The sequence below is a fragment of the Patagioenas fasciata genome, chromosome 1 (genome assembly GCF_037038585.1).
Source record: "Patagioenas fasciata isolate bPatFas1 chromosome 1, bPatFas1.hap1, whole genome shotgun sequence".
Classification (NCBI taxonomy): Eukaryota; Metazoa; Chordata; class Aves; order Columbiformes; family Columbidae; genus Patagioenas; species Patagioenas fasciata.
Window position 1 is genome coordinate 99,407,958 of NC_092520.1, and position 20,084 is coordinate 99,428,041.

The window sequence follows — 20,084 nt, forward strand, 5'->3', positions numbered from 1 at the left end:
ATATATTTAGCTGTTGGAGAAATACTGTCAACTGAAAAAAAAGAGAGACTGTTTACTTCAATTTTTGCTTTAATCTCTCTGAAAATTGAAGCAAGGTATTTTATTCTTCTAGGAGAGGGGGGAGGGCATATTTTCCTAAACCCTTTCCTGTCAAAAACATTATTTTGCATAATCATTTGGAGATATTCTAACTGACCAGCAAGATTTTTCATTTGTTTGGTTAAGGACTTTATTTAAAAGAAAGATACTATGGGTATTTTTTTCTACCTGTTTTGCAGGTATTGGAAGAAATTTCATGTTACCCAGAGAACAATGATGCAAAGGAGCTAAAGCGTATTTTAACACAACCTCATTTCATGGTAAGCAAATGCTGCTCTTGCTGGTTTTTGATGGGTTGATTGGTTTGTTTGTTTGTGGGGGGGGGTTGGTTTGTTTTTATGTTCTTTATATGAGAAAACTTCGGTAAGTTCTCCCTAAAATCTGCAGGTGATGAAGATGCATAAAGTACAATATACCTATTAATAAATATTTCTAATCTGCTGGTCTGGCAAAATAGTCTCTATTACTACTACTATTGGTCCCTGTTACTGTACTGAAAACTGTCAGCAGCTGGAGTAATCTAATTACGGAGCAGTTTAACTGCCTTTTTGGGGAGAGCTGTGTTGCACACAGAAAGAATTGATCCTTTTGGATATTCATAGGTAGAGCTGGGGTCCTCCTTTTTGTTTCTCAAGCTCTTGTTAGGATAAAGGCATGTGAAGTCATTGCAAAGTAAGTGTTTATTTAACGTTATTTTACAATAAATCAATAGCTTCTACAGTCTAGTGAATTTGTGTTACATATCAACTCCTACTGTGTCTGTTTCACAAACTTGACTTGTGGACAGTGTCTTAAATTCAGTTGGTTCAAGTGACTGAAGTCCAGTCTTTTGAAACTCCTTAAAGGATTTATTTTGTTTATGCTGTGGATGAAGTTCCTAAGTTCAGAAACAGAAGTGTGTGCTTAAATCTGCTATACACTGTTGTCAGCTTGAAATCATGAATTTGACTTTACCTAACATAAGGATTATATGCAGGGGGCTTTGTGGAATTTGCTCATCTGAAAGCTGAATTACTGTAAGTCTGAAGGATAAACCTAATTTCCAGGAAAGAGTGAGCTGAAACCAACCTCATATTCAGGTATAAGATGAACTCTGAATAGCTGCATGTCCCAGTGTGTTCTTTTAATGGCCACTCCAGCTACGGGTGCATTTATTTCAGTACTTCAAATCAGATCAGGAGTATGTTTTTGAAGTGAATCTCCTGATTGTCCCCTTACAGTGCTTTGGCTTGTATCATGTAAGAGTCTCAGAGCATGCAAACTAGACTCCTTTCAGATAAAATTAAACTCGAGGATGTACACCAGAAGATTGGCCTGTGTAATCCAGCAGCTAATGGGCATTCAGTCCACAGGGCAAGGTGAAAGCTGATCAGAAGTGTTATAAAAACTCCTGCAATGCATCAAGTGTGAACATCAGGTCCTCACTAACCCAATTGTTTTACTTGTCAATCCATTCCTATTTCACTGAACTAATTGCTAATGCAGATACTGGCTTTTTATGTTGTACTCAGCAACACACTGATATGTCATTGCCTGGAGGTGATACCTATCCTAAAGTCTGTAACAAACCTGGTTCAACATTTGACAGGAGTGCTTGCTTGAAATAGAAATAAAACAAGGTGGAAAGGTTCTCAGCCATATTGTAAGAAAGTTTTTTTTTAAAAAAAAGGGAGGGGAGCAAACAAGAACGTTCACTGGTACACAAGTTCTTTATTTGGAATCTGACAGGTTTGTTTTATTTATCTTTTTTTTTTTTTTGCCTAGTTACCACACAGCATTGCAAAAACATTAGGCACTGTGGAGAAATGGCAATTTTTTAAGTATAAATTACTTTCAGAGTAGGCACCAATAAGAATGATTGTCATGTAAAAGTTTAACCTATCAAACAACAAAAGTGAGTTGTAAATCTTCTTTTATAAGTATCTCTATTTCCACCTGATATCCTCATGAATTTAAAACCAGAATTATTTTGTTGCAATGCTATAAAAGGTATTTTTTAATAAGGAGTAAGCCACAATTCCATAACAAGTATTTTTGACAAGGAGTAATTTCAGTTAAGTCTCTGGCATCCCAAGCTAAATCACTAGTTGATGAAGACCCATCCCTTCTCCTCACATTTCATCCTCTCCCTGGCAGTTGTTGCAACGTGCATCTGACACTGCACTTCTGTATTGCAATGTGCCAAACTACTAGAAAACTGCTCCAGCAAAACAATGAGCATTAGAGACAACCAGAATACTGCCAGAGCCAGAATGAGCGTGGGGACAGAAAACATGCAGTCTGGGATAGGGAGGAATGGCAGAAACTTGTAAAGCAGCACTTAAATCACCACATGTTGCTGCGGAACCTGCCTTCAGGGTGCAGATACCAAAGAGTCTCAGGTGTCAGAGGCTACCTCCTCCTCTCCCATCATTCCCACTCCTGCTCACAGATACACCTTTTATAAGGTTGCAGACCTTACAAAATTATTCTTACATATGTGGCATTCTGCCACTTTCCTTCAGAGCCAAAGCATTTAAAATAGGTACTCTTCGGAAAGGAAATAATTGTATAAAAGAATATTGTCAACCTACACTCAATGTGTTAACCACATGTTGGAAAGCAATACTCTGATTAGTAATTTGCTCAGCTCTGATGCACAGAAGCTGAAGCAATAAGGTGTAACAAGTAGGATCGTGTCCATTAACACCTGTATCATAACAGAGTATTTTACTATTATTTATATTATTATCTAATTGGAAGACAGTGGAGTATAGTGTGTCTCATTTACTTAAATACAGTCCAGGGGTGTCAAATTCATTTTTGCCGGGGGCCACATCAGCCTCGCGGTTGCCTTCAATGGGCTGAATGTAATTTTAGGACTGTATCAATGTAGGAATACGGTCCTAAAATTACATTCAGCCCATTGAAGGCAACCGCGAGGCTGATGTGGCCCCCGACGAAAATGAGCCTGATATCCCTAGTTTAGACTGTGTATAGACCTTTACAGAACAAAAGCTAATAAGGTATGCATTTGTGAGGACTCTTACTGGTACCAAGATCTTAGAGTTCAAAAGTTTTTATTTTTTGAGTTTTGTTTTGCCTTTTTGGGCGTTATTGGGTGCAGGAATAAATTATTAATTTAGGCTGTACATGCTTAACATTTTAATTTAAAGAAATGTGTGTAAATTTTGCATAAAGATCTTGCAGGAGGTAATTAGTTTCAGAATTATTTAAAATATTATCAAGTGCCTTGTTTGTTGTGTACAAATTTCAAGGAGCTCTTATTCCATTACACAACTTTGACTAGTTTTCCAAATATGCCAGTTTTACCTGTAAAAGGCTCTATTATAGATGTTTAGTATGTGGCAGCAATTGAAGTGTTTGCTGTACTAGGAGACTTCTACTTAGTTCCATACTGAAGTTTTATCCATAATCATGCACCTTCTGTTGTGTTAAGAGGGTTAACTTAGCAGAAGTTAAGCTCCCTTGAGTTCCAGCTTGTCCTCAGTGGTTGCACTGGGGGCTGAGGGCAGCTGAGCTGAACCCCTGAGTTGTGCCAAATTACACAAAATTACCTCAAGTTTACCCTATAAGTCCAATATTGCGAAGTATGTACATTTTAAGATGACTACATAGTGTTACTACTGTGATTACAAATACAAGCTTGAGGTCTAAGTGACCCAGGGAAACATTTGGTTTAACCAAGTGTGCAAATCTTACCCAAAAGCATCCTTTTGGATGGAGAGGAGCCTGTCGACTGATTCCAGAAGTCTGTTATACTGTTTCCTTGACTTTTCAGTGATGGTGTCTTCTCTAACTTCCCCCGTTGTTAGGGTATTTTATACAATTTTCTACGTTCAAGTGGAGCTTGAGTGGTTCCAGTCATACATACCTTTGATATAGATCGGTGTAAAATCTCTTGCTTCAACTTTTAAGGTAAAAACTTCACTGCGCTTGTGCAAGGGAGCATAGGGACATGCTGGAGGCGTATATCTTTTGAGATGGAGGTGTGTTTTGGCATTGTAATGAGATTATAATGAGCAAAGTTCATCGACAAGACAAACTTTGACCCATCTACTAGCTTGAAACTAGCATTTTGGATGGAATGAAACATTTATCTATTTTAGTTGGCAGCAGCTATACCATCTGGTTCATGTACCTGCCTTTACACAGGGCCTGGCTGTGCTATGTCCACACCGCTCTGCTCCCCTGTACTCCTTAGTGCCAACACAGTGGGCTCCCCCCATGCACGACCATCCAAGGGTGCAGCCAGGTTGGGAGCAGAAGGGAAGCCATGCAGAGCAGATATCTTACCTGTCACACAGCTGCCTTATATGCTGAAGATGTAGATATAATTTTAATCTCAATAAGCATATCCTCGATAATTTGTTTCAGTAATTTGCCCTTTCAGTAATTATTCCACAGCTTCCTACACTGTTCTTTGCAGACAATGATCCTGCAATATAGTAGAAAGCAGTTGTTTTCACTAAGCTTCAGCAGGAAAAAGGAAAAGAGGGGAAAAAAATCTAAATCATCAAAATTGACAGAAGTGCATGAAAAAAAGTATCCTTAAAGAAAATCCAATAGCAGTCTTGTTTTCAATATTTAAACTGAGCTTGCTGTACTTTAACATACAGCCTTTCTGAATTGGTGTTAATTTCTGTTAACACCTTCAGAAGTCACCTAGTATAATTATGAACCTTTACAAATGTTCAAATTACCATGTTGTAATCTCCTTATGAGGTGTATATTATTACTAAAAATACAGTAAAAGTAAGGCAAATATTTGATGTGAAAAAAATGTAAGGCCCTGAATTACATAAGAGATGTAATATTAAAGCATAGAGAGAATAACAGATATGGGCAGGTGCATTAAGTGGCTTGGAGTAGATTGAGCTGAAGGAACCACAGAAGATCATCCTATTCTGCTAAAGACTGCTTGAGCACAAAACCAAGACCACACACACTCCTAGAATGGACGTTTTCTATGTTTTCTTTAACAGCCAGAGCTAAAGCACAATTGCACATGGATGCTCTTGTCTTTGGGACAACTGCAAACAGTTTTCAGACACTAGAATGAGAATTAAGCTAAATCCCTAAACCTCTATAGGAGTATTAACACATAAGTTTACACCCATATAAATCAAATTAAGAATTGCTTTAATTGAAGTGGTTTAATTTGCGTATATGGTCCAGGTTTGTAATATAAAATGTTACTTCACTAGTACAGACTAATGAAGAGGAATTGTTGCAAATTTGAGCTTTGTGATTGACAAAATACAATTAAAAATAAAAGGCAGATACAAGTTAGTATTTAACTAAAAATAGTATTTGTGTAGTTGGGCTTGAAACAGTGGAAGAATAGGTGGGAACATGGGCACAGCATTGCTAGTTTCGGGAATTCCATTCCATTGTCACAATGCTGAATTCCCAACTATAGTTTGAAACTGATTTGAGGAAAGGGAACTTAAACTGTTTCTGAAGTTCTCTTTTATAACATGGTACATTTTAGAAGTACTGCCTTGGGAATAAATTTAGGATCCCATTTCTGCCTTTGATTCCACTTCAGAAATATATCTCATGTGGGTGTTTTTTATCATTTTTGTTTAATTTAAGTTCTGCTTAAACAACTTCATTGAAGACTAAGGTGTTGCAGAGTCAGATTTCTCTGCCAAAACAGTTCTAGATAGTCAGTCTCAAGCCTTGCGTGGCTGAGGGATTTTGCAAGTTGAGAACTATGAGCATTTAAATTAAAATTAACAAGAAATTAACTATAATATAGATTGACCTAACTGCAGTGGTGCCTGATATCTCTGTTATTGTAGAGATGTTGGTAGAGCTAGGCTTGTTTTATCAATCCTTATCTGAGAAACTCAGCCATTGGGGTAGAGAGGCAGGATCTACCTCTGGTTCTTGATGAGTTAGTATAAGAACAGAACTATCATGTTCACATATAAATCACATTTAGTTTTTGGACAGAAGCAATCTAGCTACAATAAACTCATTATTTAGAGTTGAATGCAAGTGTAAAATGGATGTGATACAGGGCTCCTAAAGACATCCTGGAGAACAATGGAATGTCGTACCATAAAAAAGCCTGGTACTATTGAATACTGCTTTGCAAATGTTTACATTTTGTCCGGCTTCTATCTCAATATGATGTTACATGTTTACAGTTTTACAGGGTTCATGTTTTTGCTCTAACTTAGAGTTCTTTCACAGCCAGTTTTGCTTATCAAAGATATGTATATACATTTAATCAATTATGTGTTGTAACTTTCTTTGCATGAAGAAACAGGTTAAAATTAATGAAGTAGTATTAGAACAGTTGTGGATTTAGATTGTCATTTTTGTCAGTCATTTTTAACCCAGTGTGGTTGGGCTGGTTCCGTTCTCTAGGGGAAGGGGAGAATATGGAAGTGATTATGCTAGTAAACAACAAAAAAGAGTATCTCATTCTTTCAGTAAATACCAATCCACAGTCTGTCTTTACTAGAATGACATACCATGGGATGTGAAAAACATTCTGTTTTACTGGGGTAATTATTATAGAAAATTTTGCTTGGAAAGGTAGCTTGCCAAATCTGTGTCTAGGCACATAAATAAAGATGGCTTAATTCTGACACCTTGCAGGTGTCAAGTAGATGGGGAGAGGGAAGAAGCGTCATTCTCGCTGAGGTATCTACAGTAGAAAATTGGGTTTACTCACGCAGATTTTAAAGGCTAGGTACATGGGTGTGCATTTGCAGTCTGCTGAAGTTTATCATAGCCTCCCTTAAGGGAAAAATTCCTATATAGAAAGTGAGGCACAAATATCACAGATTTTCTTTAATTTCTAAAAAGCTTCAAAAATATTTACAAGGAATGAGTGGCAGGGGCATCAGAGATTATGGAAGTCTGATATTTTGTTGCTGTAATCTCCTCTAGGCCTTACTTCAAACTCATGATGTAGTGGCACATGAAGTTTACAGTGATGAAGCGCTGAGAGTTACACCTCCTCCCACCTCTCCATACTTAAACGGAGATTCTCCAGAAAGCGCCAACGGTGACATGGATATGGAGAATGTAACACGAGTTCGACTGGTGCAGTTCCAGAAGAACACAGATGAACCAATGGTATGGAGGGAACCTTGATATTTTTCTTGACTGGTAAAGACCAGTATTATAATGATTGTAATGACAGTTGCTGCACCTTGAAGTAGGATTGCCAGTATAATTGAAATAGTTCAGCAGCTGTTGTAGATACGTATCCTCCTGTGTATATCCTTAATTTAAAATGTGTGCATTCTTACTACTGCTGTACATAAAATCATAGAATCATAGAATAATTTTGGGTGGAAGAGACCCTCAGGATCATCGAGTCCAACCATAACCTAACTCAGGCGCTAAACCATGTCCCTAAGAACCTCATATTTTAACACCTTTAGCACCTTTTTAACACCCTTAACACCTTTTTAACACCTCCAGGGATGGTGACTCCACCACTTCCCTGGGCAGCCTGGTCCCATGCCTGACAGCCCTTTCCATTAAGAATTTCTTTCTAATATCCAATATAAACCTCCCCTGGCGCGACTTGAGGCCATTTCCTCTTGTTCTATTGTTACCTGGGAGAAGAGACCAACACCTTTCATGCTACAACCTCCTTTCAGGTAGTTGTAGAGAGCGAGGAGGTCTCCCCTCAGCCTCCTTTTCTCCAGGCTGAACAGCCCCAGTTCCCTCAGCTGCTCCTCATCAGACTTGTGCTCCAGACCCCTCACCAGCCTTGTCACCCTCCTCTGAACTCTCTCCAGCACTTCAGTGTCCTTCCTATGATGAGGGGCCCAAAACTGAACAACAGGATTCAAGCTGGGGCCTCACCAGCACCAAGTGCAGTGGCACAATCACTTCTCTAGTCCTGCTGGCCACACTATTGCTCGTACAAGCCAGGATGCTGTTAGTCTTTTTGGCCACCTGGCACACTGCTGGCTTGTGTGCAGCTGTCTGTCAATCGACACTGCCAGGTCCTTTTTCACTGGGCATCTTTCCAGCCTGTAGTGCTGCCTGGGGTTGTTGTGACCCAGATGCAGGACCCAGCACTTGGCCTTGTTGAACCTCATACAATTGGCTTCAGCCCAGCAATCCAGCTGGTCCAGATCCCTCTGGATGGCCTTCCTACCCTCCAGCAGATCAACACTCTCACCCAACTTGGTCCCAACTGCAAAGAGAACTGGTTCCAATACTGAGACCTAGGCAACACCACTAGAACTACCACTTGAGCTGGTTTTGTTCAAAAACAAGCTTCTAGTAGTTATAGCAGATTAGGCTTTAAACCAAACCAGACACTTTGTACTTCAGTACAAAACTACGTTTTTAAAAACAGAATCTTACATGCTCATATATTAAAGTATTGCATCTTCCCTTATAAATAGTATCTGTTTTCATTGCTCCTGTTCAAGTCAGTTGCAAAGTTTTTACTTTAACCTTAAAATGTATACCCCACCTTCAAGCTTTTAGGAAAAGTGATTGTTCTTAACCACTCAGGAATCACACTGCTTTTATTTTAAAAGTAAAAACATTGCTCTTTTCTAGGGAATCACTTTAAAAATGAATGAGCTGAACCATTGCATTGTGGCAAGAATTATGCACGGAGGAATGATTCACCGGCAAGGTAATCATGTGTCATGGATACTTTTGTCTTCACACATATTTATTTAGATCATTTTGTACAAACTGTGCAACACTGCATACTCCTTGTTCTGATTGCTACTGTTCCATAGTAGTGTACCTCTGTATCTGGATAGAGTCCTGTTAACTGCCTTCGTTACCTTCCATTTGCAGATGTCTGACAGCATTTTGAGATGAAGGCCCACTATGTTTGATTTAGACCCTAATTAGGAGAATGGGAGTATAGCTCAATTAGAGATTGAAATGCCAATAACTTTTGGAGCTATACTTATTTAATACTCTGTTTAAAAAAGAAAAATCCTTAGACCAGTTAAAGTACTTTTCCTGGAAAAAATGGAAGAGCTTTGTTCAACCAGAAATCCAAATTTCTGCATGTATTTTCACACAGTTCTTGAGGATCTGTGTACTTTTGATGTTGAGACTCATTGAAATGATTTTTGAAATAAAAATATTTCTTATGCCTAGAACTTGAATCTTTATTTTCAGTTTTCACTACTACAGCAAACTCTGCAAACACGTATATTTTCTCATCTCCAGTCTAGTCCTTTTTGCCATTTTATATGTCCGGATCAGATGTGATAAAGTTGCTGGGCTTAGTCATGCTTTAGACAGGTGAACTTCTCTGTTGGGTTGTTAGCTGCGGGTTTGGGTTGCACCCTTGAAAGGATTACTTCACTTTTTCCAGTTTGCCATCTTTTCCTTTTGGTGAACACAAAAATTTTCATCATTTCTCAAATCAAAGTTCCTCCTAGCCTACTGTTCTGTTTCAAAGGCACCTAGGAACAGGTAATTAGGAAGACAAAACATAAAACAGGGAAAATTTACAGCAAGCCTTTTCCTGATATATTCGCTTTAAATCCTTGATATGGTCAAACTTGTCAAGAAGCAAGAATGATAAAACTTTACGTACAAGCAAAGATGCAATTCATATAGTCTTCTATAGTCCTTCAGAGGATTTTTTTAAGTTTCTAGAAGTTAATTTTAAAAGGAAATTTCTCATAAGATTCACAGGAAGATTTTCTTCCAACTGTCCTTAGGTAGTGGTGATCCTCTGCAGAATGTTGTTTCACATGGATGTGTTCCATAATGGGGGTATTAAAACTTTTTAAACCTATTAAAAGTGGGTAAAAGAATCCAACTACACTCATAAAGACTCTGTTCTATTTAATTATACAGTGTCTTTTATTTCTAAAGATTTGGGAAATTATACTTATTCTCTATATGCTTCATCTAACTAAGTTAGCTTTTCTGTGCATAGGTTTAGTTCAAAAAAAGAACTATAATTCACTGTTTCTGTAATATGAGCGTCTTTTTTTTAATGTTTATAATTCTGTTAGTGCTCTAGATGCCTCTTAGCTTCACTGCTTCATTCAACCTACATATATTTAGAATGGTTTTACTGAATAGAACAACACAAATGTAAGTTGATGGTGATCTCAAGCACAACGTGACTGAATCCTTCTGATGGGGTCTGTGGCTTTTTTTTGTTTTGGGGGGGGTTATGTTGTTGTTTCTTCTGTCTGTTCTTGCTGTACGGAAAATTGCCAGGCAATAACAGTAATGACTAGATAATAGGTCTACTGGGAGGATTACAGGAGCTGTATCATTTCAAGTCTAGCAATATTAAGTGCAAACTGCAAAATTCCCAGTCACGAAATAGTAGCTGCTGGGAAATCTGACTCCTGTCTCTCTACAAGCTGTATCTAGTCCTGCTGATTATAGTTGTCCTTATTCAAAAGGTGGGGGAGTTGAAGTGGGAACATAGGCTTGTAAAGATACTACCTACTTGCACCTTCCAGTTGCAGCCATTCAGTCACTTAATTAAATTGTCTTTTTGTTGACTTGTTTGCTTTTTAGGGTAAGTAAATGAGTTGTATCTTAGATCTCATGTTTTAAATTGTGTCTTGGCTTTTTGTCTGTGCCTTAACTTAGCACAGTTGTCCATTCACTTTTTACCTGTGCGTTCTGTTTAGACTACTCCTACTGTAAATGTAGTTTTCAGAGCATCTGCATATAAACTGAATTCTCAGCAGCTCTAAATATCTTAACCCATAGTTTTTTTGCTGCTGACTGATTTTGGGGTATACATTCTTAAATATTAATTGCTTCTTCAGATGCATTTAAGAAGAGGTGCCAATATGACATTTAAAATTTTTTTCCGGAGAAGAGAGAGGACTTATTGGCTGCCTATGTAACCTTACCAGAAAAACAGCAGTTGTACATTGTCTGCACTGCATTTTTAAAGTGACCTAATGTAAAACTCACATTGGTTTTTAAAATACTGATACCCCTGATATGATAAAGTTTATTCGATTCTAACAAAATGTATGTGATGACTTGGTGAAAATATGTTCAGACATTCATGGCCTTTCACTTTCCAAGCTACAGAATTTTCTTTTGGCTACAAAACATGTTTCTGAGTAGGGACTCCAAGAATCTACTCTGTCCTCTACTTACCTAATATGGTAGGACTGCTCATACTTCTGTGCAGAGCAAGAGCACACGCTTCCTAAAACTGTCTTCACTTTGGCTTGCAAAGACAAAAAGGGAAATAATTTACTCAGAAATACATCCATACATCCATTCTTTGCTATTACAGATGTGTTATACATCAATAAGTCATGAATAGCTCAAGTTCTAAATAAATACTGCACTGTCAATAGAAAAGGAACCAAAAGCAACTGAAATTAGGTGGTTAAGCATAGGTATCATGTGAGCTACAAATGGTGCAGAAGATTCATTATTCAAAGATGTCAAGAATACTGTTTTCCAACAAGAATATTTATAACAAGTAGAAGTTTCTGTAAACAACAAGTCTCTTCTTTCAGACTGAAAATGTCTTCCTATGGTTTATCAATGTATCCAGCCCTCAAAACAGAATGGCCATGTCCTGCTAAATGTCCATGCATTGTTCCCAGCTTTTGTATATACTTCTCCATTCCAGGCATGAACAGAACAATATTCACTTCTGTCAAAGTAACAGCGATGGGATATGCTCCAGAAGAGGAGATTTTATTTAAGTTCGCTATTGAAATGATTTGATACAGCGATATTACTGGGTCTGATTTTCATTCTCATATTTGATCCTATCAGATTTGTATTTTGAGTAATGCCAAAGAATCTTTCTACTATTCCAGGGCATATACTCTTCCTGATTCAGTGTTATTGTTTACTGACAATTACACTGTCTTCAAACACAAATTAATTTTTGCATGATACAGTCTACACAGAGCCTAATTTTTTTTAGAATTTTTTTTAAGAATTGTGAGTATTGAATGCCTTCCTGAGAAAGTCTGCCAAAACTGAACTTTCAGAGTCTTTCACTAGAGATTTGGTCATTAATATTCTAGATATTAACTAGATTGATTTGAAATTTAGATGCAGGACTGTTGCATTCCCATTCAGTGAATTATTAATTGTGATAATTTTTCCACTGAAGAGTGGATGAGTCATTTCACTATCAGCACATCAGCTCCTGTAGAATTGTTTGGAGCATTTAATGTGGCTGAAGGACTTACTGAAAGTTTTTGTAAACTTTGGACTCTCTCCTGTAGCACTGCCAAGTGAGCTTCTGTTTTGCAGTAGAGAGCCCAAAGCGTATCGTAGCAAGAGAGGTTTTCAGGATTCTGCTCCTTGGTTCAGTCTGTGCTTGTGTTAAACAGTTTGATTATGGTACATTTTTTCAGCTGAAAGGTTGGGTTGCGTGGTAGTCTTCGGAAAAGCTGACGATTTTGATTCAGGAAAATAATTTTAAGGATTTTTCAGGATTCTAGTTGATTGACTTTTTTTCAGGTAATTTTCCACAGATATGTTTTAGTTTAGGAAATGGTTGATAGTTGTTGGTTTTCCAAATGAGATTGGTTAAATTAGGTATGGTAATGGTATTAGGTACAGTATTTAGAAAAGGATATTTGCACAAATTATTTAAATCATAGAGCCGAAAGAAGTATATGTGAAGTAAATGGTCTTGTCATATTTCATTATTTATGGAAAACTTCTTCTGGCTGATAATAAACCATGGAAGCTTTTTTGGAGAACCACTAGAGAATTAGGTGGGTTTGAGCTACTAAAGTAAAAAATCATCATCCAAAAAGAGCCTGTTAGGTTGTTTCTGATCCTGAAGATAATTCATTCACTGCCTTCTCCCTGTTGAGTTTTTGTAGTGTCTTAGAGCCATGTTGTAGGATGTCATTCCCATCACGGCTTCAGCACATCAGTTTATGACTTGCTCAAGCGGAAGTCAAAAGTACATACAAAAATGCATACTCTAACTCTGCCAAATCAAATTCAGAGAAATTAAAAAATGCAGCAGCCTAACATAAAATTAAGACTATACTGGGAAGTCACAGTTCATTAAGTGTGTCATCTGATAAAATACTACTTGAATATCTCTGCAAATGTTTCCAGCTGACTAGTTGCAGGTGACTTTCTTTTCAATGCGTGGGGTTTTGCAGTGTCCTCATAAGGGACTGATGTTTGCCCCAGGTACTGTGCAGGGTGTCTGCGTGTCTCATGCTGGTGTATTGACTGCATTCTGAAAGACAGGTTTGTAATCTTTAGTAGCTAATACACATCTACCAAAGTCCTTTTCTGAATCTAGCCAAGAAACTTACTTTAATGTTGTTTCATATTTATGCCTATGTATTAATATTAGTACTGTCTTACAGTTATCTCAGTTTCTAAAAGCATGTTTGAGGTGATTGTGTGTTTTGTTACTTCCACAGGTACGCTACATGTAGGGGATGAAATCCGAGAAATAAACGGGATCAGTGTGGCAAATCAAACTGTAGAACAACTACAAAAAATGCTTGTAAGTGTCTGGAGTCTTTCTCATGTTCTTTATAAAAGTGCCTGTCTTATTAAAGAAAAACTTTCATGTAATTGCATTGTGACTTCCCCTTGTTCTCCTCTTCTTGATAGTCTATATGTGTGTTTAACACAGAGTCATCTTGTGTTCAGCTGTTAAAGCTGCCTACAGGCTCTCCCCTGTGTTTCAGCAGTGGCTTTTTTGTACCTTACACCCAGGAATGATAGAAGACACCTCCAGGTGTCATTTTCTTTATTTCATTTAGTCCCACAGAAAAGGTCGTTGACACCCAACCGATCCTGACAGATTTATGTCTGACAAACTCATAAATAAACTTGAGTAATGGTGGTTTCCCCAGATTCTCCAGGCAGTTGACTTTAGTGTATAACTCTTCTACGTTTTAGAAAGTCTTTTTTTGATGTTTGAGCTTTCTTTGTTGAAATGCAGGAATTTCTTGTCTCTAGTGGACGTAACAGAAGAAAATACTGCTTTCCTCCTATTACTCATCCCAAGTTGGTCTATAAAGGTCATGCCCTTATTTTAGATCTTTGGTCTACACCAAGTGTAGTCACTGAGTATGTTATAAGAGAAAATAAACTTTTCTTGACTGTTGGTGTAATTGCTACACAGATACAAAGACAATACATCATAGAACCATTCAGGTTGGAAGTAACCTCAGAAAGTCTCCAGTCCAATCTCCTGCACAAAGCAGGATCAACACTGAATGCAGCCCAGGTTGCTCAGGGCTTTGTCTGATTAAGCCTTGAAAATATCCAAGGGCAGAGATTTGACAGGACAGGTGCTTCTTTGGGCAAAATATTCCAATATTTAATTATCATCATAGGGAAAAATGTGTTCCTTATATGTAGCTGGAACATCCCTTTTTTTTTTAATTTATAACGATTGTGGCTTATCGTTATTGATGTTACAAAGGAAAAAAAATATTTTGAGCTCAGACAGTCTGACTTTTTGCAGGAAAATTCCATCTTGATCCTTGCTAGTAAAGTCCATTTGATATTCCGTAACACTTGCAAATTTTTCTGTGTGCAACGCTAACCGTGGGATCTTGGATGATATCACTAATCCTTTTGTTGTATCCAGAGCCATACAGGCAAGTTTAAGTGAGTCCAGGCAAATAGCATTTTTTTTGCTCACAATAAGCCAGTTGAAGAGAGAAAGGGGAAAAGCTCCAAGATCATTTGAAGCAATCTGCTTACCTTTCTGCCCAGATCAAGTTCTGCAGTTGTCAGCCATGTGGTGGCATTTGTATTCAAATGGTCATTTAAGAAAATATGGCTGAGCAAATATGTTGCCACAATCTGCTGCTATTCTGCAGTTACTAGTTGGTATGGATGTTCTTGTACTATAGCAAATGCAAACTAGTAGACCCCATATTTTGTTCTGATGAAAGACTATTTCTAACATTTCTGCCTTAGTACAGTAACATGCAGCTTTCCAGAAACTGTGAATATGCTTTTGCTATTCAACATGCATGATGAAAGGGAAGAAAATGTCGCTGTAGTAGCAAAGACACTGTGGATCTCAAGAGTATAGCTACAAAGAAGAGATTGACATGGAAGAAACCTACACATCTCTGAATCTCCCACCTTAAAATAGAGCTGTAGGTTCTAGGCAATTGGAAACTGGTCAGGCAAACAAACTAATAATGTATGTTTGTCTTTTAGATTAATGAGAGACAATTTAATTGTTTGTTTATAAGTGAAGTGACAAATTAGCATTTTAGCTTTTCTGAATATTGACTTTAGGAAAACTTACTGCTGCTCTCAAACTATGATGCTATCCTTTCAAGCGTTTAGTGATTTGGAGATTTTATCTTCAGTGTCTTCATCTTTAAAGAAGTACTTCTCTTTTTGCAGAGGGAAATGCGTGGAAGTATTACCTTTAAGATTGTGCCAAGTTATCGCACACAATCTTCATCCTGTGAGGTAATGAATTTAATGAACCATCCCATTTCTTCCTCAGTCCTGTAACTAACTGCCTGCTGATGGCTGAATGTTACTGCTTTCTGGGAAATTGTTTCTGCCTGTCCTGTTAGATCAAGCACACCAATTTTACAACAAAGATAACGGAACACGAGTAGGTACCACCTACCTACTCAGCCCTGCCTTCATATTCATCTCATCAGCACCATAACTAACTCTTTACAGCCTATTTAAAAAAAAAAAAAAAAAAAGAAAAAAATAGGGAAGGGGATCCTCATCTCTTGCATTTAGGAAGCCCCTTTAAAAAAATTACAATTTAAGCGTGTTCTCCAGAAAGTCTGTTAAAGTTCCTAAGCTCAGGAACAATCCTCCTTTTTTAGGCATTAAACATGATTTTACTGCTTTGGGCTGTTAAGGGTTAATTGGATAATCTGTTTTTGTATAACCCCGTTGAGGTAAATTTGTCATGGTTGTCTGTAACAGTTACATGTGGCTCAGTATTATGTTTCCATGAAAAAATTGTATTTGTCATTACAGAAGAAAAATGGATTTGGAGTTAGTTCTTGTTGGACTAGAAACTTGGTATTATATTCTTTGCACAGCAACGTTTAATTCCCTTCTACTCGCAAAGTTATGTTCCAGGTTGCAACTGAAGGGAATTAAATTCTAGAAAATGGCTATTTGAGAGATACTGTTCCAATTTAAGCATACAGATGGCATATGCACTATGTAGCTGCTGCCAGTCTTTCTGTGCCACATGCTTAACTGCGCAAACAGTTCCCAAATTAGAATTCCAAGAGTGAAATCACAATCCCTGTTGAAGTCAAGCACCTTATCTTAATTAGAGCTGTGATTTCACCCTAATTGTGTTTGTGTTTCAGCTAGAACACACAGAAACTGCTATTGTGATTGTCAGAACTATCTGTTTGCAAGGAAAAAATTACTGCTTTTTGGTTGCCTTCTGTACTTGTAATAGAAGTCAACAAGAACTAAAAGGTTTTAGATGTAGAAGGTTTGACAAATGTTCAGCTATGAGGCTGATTATCTGAAAAGGTATATGTATGAAAGCAGAAGTTTTTCATGAGGTGCAAAGGCTTTAAGAAGAAAACATCAAACATATTCTAGAGTGTGCTGGTAAATTTATGTATTGAGTTCTGTGTTGTTAATAGCAGTGATAAAAAAAATATATCTCACTTCCCAAAATCAAAATACAGAAAGAAACTATAGACCTGCTAGAAAGATCATTATTTGAAAAAATAATTCAGCATACAGCTTTAAATCACTACTGTTAGGTGTCATTTTAGTAGTAGCAGATCATCTCTTTTCCTTGACTTTGTGTCCTTAGTCTCTTTATGACTATTTATTTTATGGAAGAGAGGAAAATGAACTCTTACCTTCCTTTGGAAAAAAAAAAGCAAAACTAGAAATGCGTGATCAAGGACAGAAGGGGAAAAAATAAGCATGTCTGATTATCACACCTTGTGGCATTTAGCATTCATTTAATCAGAGATGGTTGACTCTGTTCCACCTGCTAAGCCACACTGTGACTTTGGCTAGATTTTCAACTGTTACAAGTGTACAGAAAAAGCCAGCATTTTCAAGTCATCCCATTAAAGCATCATTAGTCCTTTGGCATGGACAGATTTTTTTTTTCCCACATAATTTGTCAGGATTGTGATTCAGATAATGAATCAAATTCTTAACCATTAATAATGACTGAAAGTGAATGCTGAATGACATTACTAAGACACAGAAAGCTTGCTTCTCATGCTCTCTAGCAGGGTAAATTCAGAGATATTGGGTCTTCACTAGTATAATCTTACTAGATACATTATTTTTTTACAATATTTCAGTATAAATGTATGTTTCGTTCCCCTTTTCCCTTCAGTCATGGACTGGTGCTCATGCAGTATAGTTTTACTGGAAGAGGAATATAAAACTGAATCCATAACTGGATTTTTTTAGGGGATTTCTACCATGATCACATAATTGGATTGTAAAACTTCTTGTTATAGTGTTGTTTTCTAAATACAAAGCCACTTCTGTATATTTAGGGAAGTCTCGTCCCTATAGTATGTAATGGTACTTCTGTGTCACTAGGCAGTTTCCCAAATCTCAGCTGAATAATTTCAAGTTTCTTAGGGACTTGTTGCTTTTCTTACACCCATGCTTTCCATTCAGTTACCAGGCCTTCTATTTAATGGAGTAGACTCTGCTTGAAAACATACTACTTAGGGATTCCCTTGTATAAAAGTCTGATCAGCTGACCTGCTGTGAGATGATCTGTTTAGTTATTGGTGTGGCAAATGGTCTGAGTTACTCGGACACTGTGGTAACACAGTGGCCAGGCTGTTGTGTTTTCTGCTTCAGATAGCCAGGAAATTACAGACTTAAATGAATATGAACTTAAGTAATCATTGCAACACTTTCTTCTTATGGCTGATGACTGCGTATGCTGTTTATACATTTCAGCTTTAAGCCCACTGAGTATGCATTTTGCTCTGGCTGCATTTACGTTCTTTGTACTGACAGAACTCCCCAAGTAAATTTTTATAGTGTCAGATATGTGAGGGGAAGTACTCAGATAGTAAGGGCAGTACTTTTTTTAAACAAAAAACCCCTTCTTTATAAACATCCTTTATGTTTCAGATTGTCTTCATTAAACACTTAAGTTGTTTCACTAGAAAGAAAAGCCCTTGTATATATAAGATTTTTAAAATCTGGTGGTAATCACCATGTTTTTTCTCTACTAGTCTTGCTATGTTTCCCTTAGTGCTGAGACTATAAGACTTTTTATAGTCTGAAACCTTTTTTACATTTACATCAGAAATGCTGCCAGAAAGGTTCCTTGTGCAAAACTGAAAATGAAATGTATTTTCAGGTTCTTTGAAAAGTCTTTTTTTTTTTTTTTTTTCATATGGCAATGGTATAATTAATCTAGTTGTACTTGTCAGTATCTAATTTGATCAGACCAGCTCTATGGTTGACAACAATTGACTTCTGCCATAGGATTGCATCTCAAAGGCATTGATTTATCAATCATAATCCACACCTAAGAAGAAAGAATCAACAGGAAACTAGTTTTACCATTATTTGGAAATAATTGTGATTGTTTCCTGTAAAGCTTCAGCTGTTGTACTTCAACTGAAGAGGAAGGATCCAAAACACTGCCATTTTGTTATTTGGTGTGCGGCTAGACAAGGTTAGGAATCTAGATGGTCAAGTTATACTGACAGATGCCAATAACACTTCTACACTGCTCAGAATCATTGGATCCTCCAAGTGTTTTTTGCTCTTATCACAAGGAGAACTAGAACCTGTTCTGATTTACTGGAGAAGCAACTCAGAACCAAAGCAGAAGTTTTGCAGTGCAGTTCTAAGGACTCCTAGCATTCTACAAGGATGTCTCTACTCATTGATTTGTCTCATTAAACTGTGCATGATACAGTTTTCTTTTAACTCTTTGGTCTGGTATTTTTAGAAAAAGACCAGGTCCCTAAGAAATGAAGAATCTAATTGCCTTTGAAATTGCAGCTGAACTGCCTAATTATTTAAAAATTGTACATATGCCTGTTCACTAACTTGATAGATTAGTTTCTTACAGTTAATGCTGTAACCACCAATAGCACTGAAAATGTGTATTTGCGTCAGTATGTTATGATGAACATTTGCTTTGAGTAATATGCTGTCTTCTGTTGAGAATTGTTGGAGAAATACAAACCAAAATATTCTCAAACCAAGAAAATTTCCTTCAAAGGGAGAAACCTCCAAGAGAGTCTGGAAATACTGGCATTCTCCAAGTTACTCTGAACTTGTTTTTTTCCAAATGACTTGGGTGCTTGCATTGCTTTCCAAAGCTTTCCCTTGGTAAACTATCACTGACTAGCAGACTGTAACAAACTAGGATTAAAAAAACAAAAAGGAAAGAGAAAAAAAAAAGGTTAAATTAATTTTTCACCTCTTTTTGAAAGCAAGAAAATCACAGAAACAGAATTGCAGAGCAAACAGAAAATCTCATTATAAAAGAAAGAAATCACTGCTTTTTTGGAAAACCTGTCTCCTAGCTGCTATTTGATAAAGGTGATGCTGATAATTCCTTACACACACACACAAAAAAAAATAATAACGGTTCCCTTACGCTTATTTCTTCTTCCTCTTCTTTTTTTTTTTTACTAATGAATAGCTAATTATGTCTCATTTAAACATTTTAAACTTGCTATGCTGGAGTGATTTTGTAAATACATTTAGAGCATATTTCCCCATTCCTCTTACATGTTGCAGATAGTTGTGGGAGCCAAATGAACCTTTTGTTCTTCTGCATGCAGCAGAAATATGTAGACCTACATACTTAGAACCACAATGATTTTACAGCCGTAGTATTGTCAGTTCTATCCTCAACTGTGTTAAAATCAAAGCAAGCATCTAAATAGCTACTTATGGAACTTTCTGAAGTCCTTCATAAGTTTTTTGCACACCAAGAGTACTGGCAGCAAGATGGATAAAGTATTGCCTGCCGTTTTAATTTTTCTTGATGCTTTAAAATAGCTGTAAGTGCTATCATATAATTAGTATAAGTTCGAGAGTATTAG

At 37.1% G+C, this 20,084-nt stretch overlaps 1 protein-coding gene across 12 annotated transcripts in view; it reads left to right on the plus strand.

Moving 5' to 3' along the window:
- The window catches only part of CASK (calcium/calmodulin dependent serine protein kinase), a 209,651-nt gene that overhangs the window by 165,701 nt on the left and 23,866 nt on the right, over positions 1-20,084 (plus strand). For 11 of the 12 annotated variants that reach the window (XM_065860249.2, XM_065860258.2, XM_065860270.2 and 8 more), the window contains 5 exons: positions 279-359; positions 7,009-7,197; positions 8,650-8,728; positions 13,470-13,555; positions 15,430-15,498. In XM_065860249.2, the coding sequence (XP_065716321.1) occupies positions 279-359; positions 7,009-7,197; positions 8,650-8,728; positions 13,470-13,555; positions 15,430-15,498 (504 nt within the window). The remainder of the gene's footprint in view (positions 1-278; positions 360-7,008; positions 7,198-8,649; positions 8,729-13,469; positions 13,556-15,429; positions 15,499-20,084) is intronic. The other variant, XM_071811834.1, reaches the window with a different exon arrangement.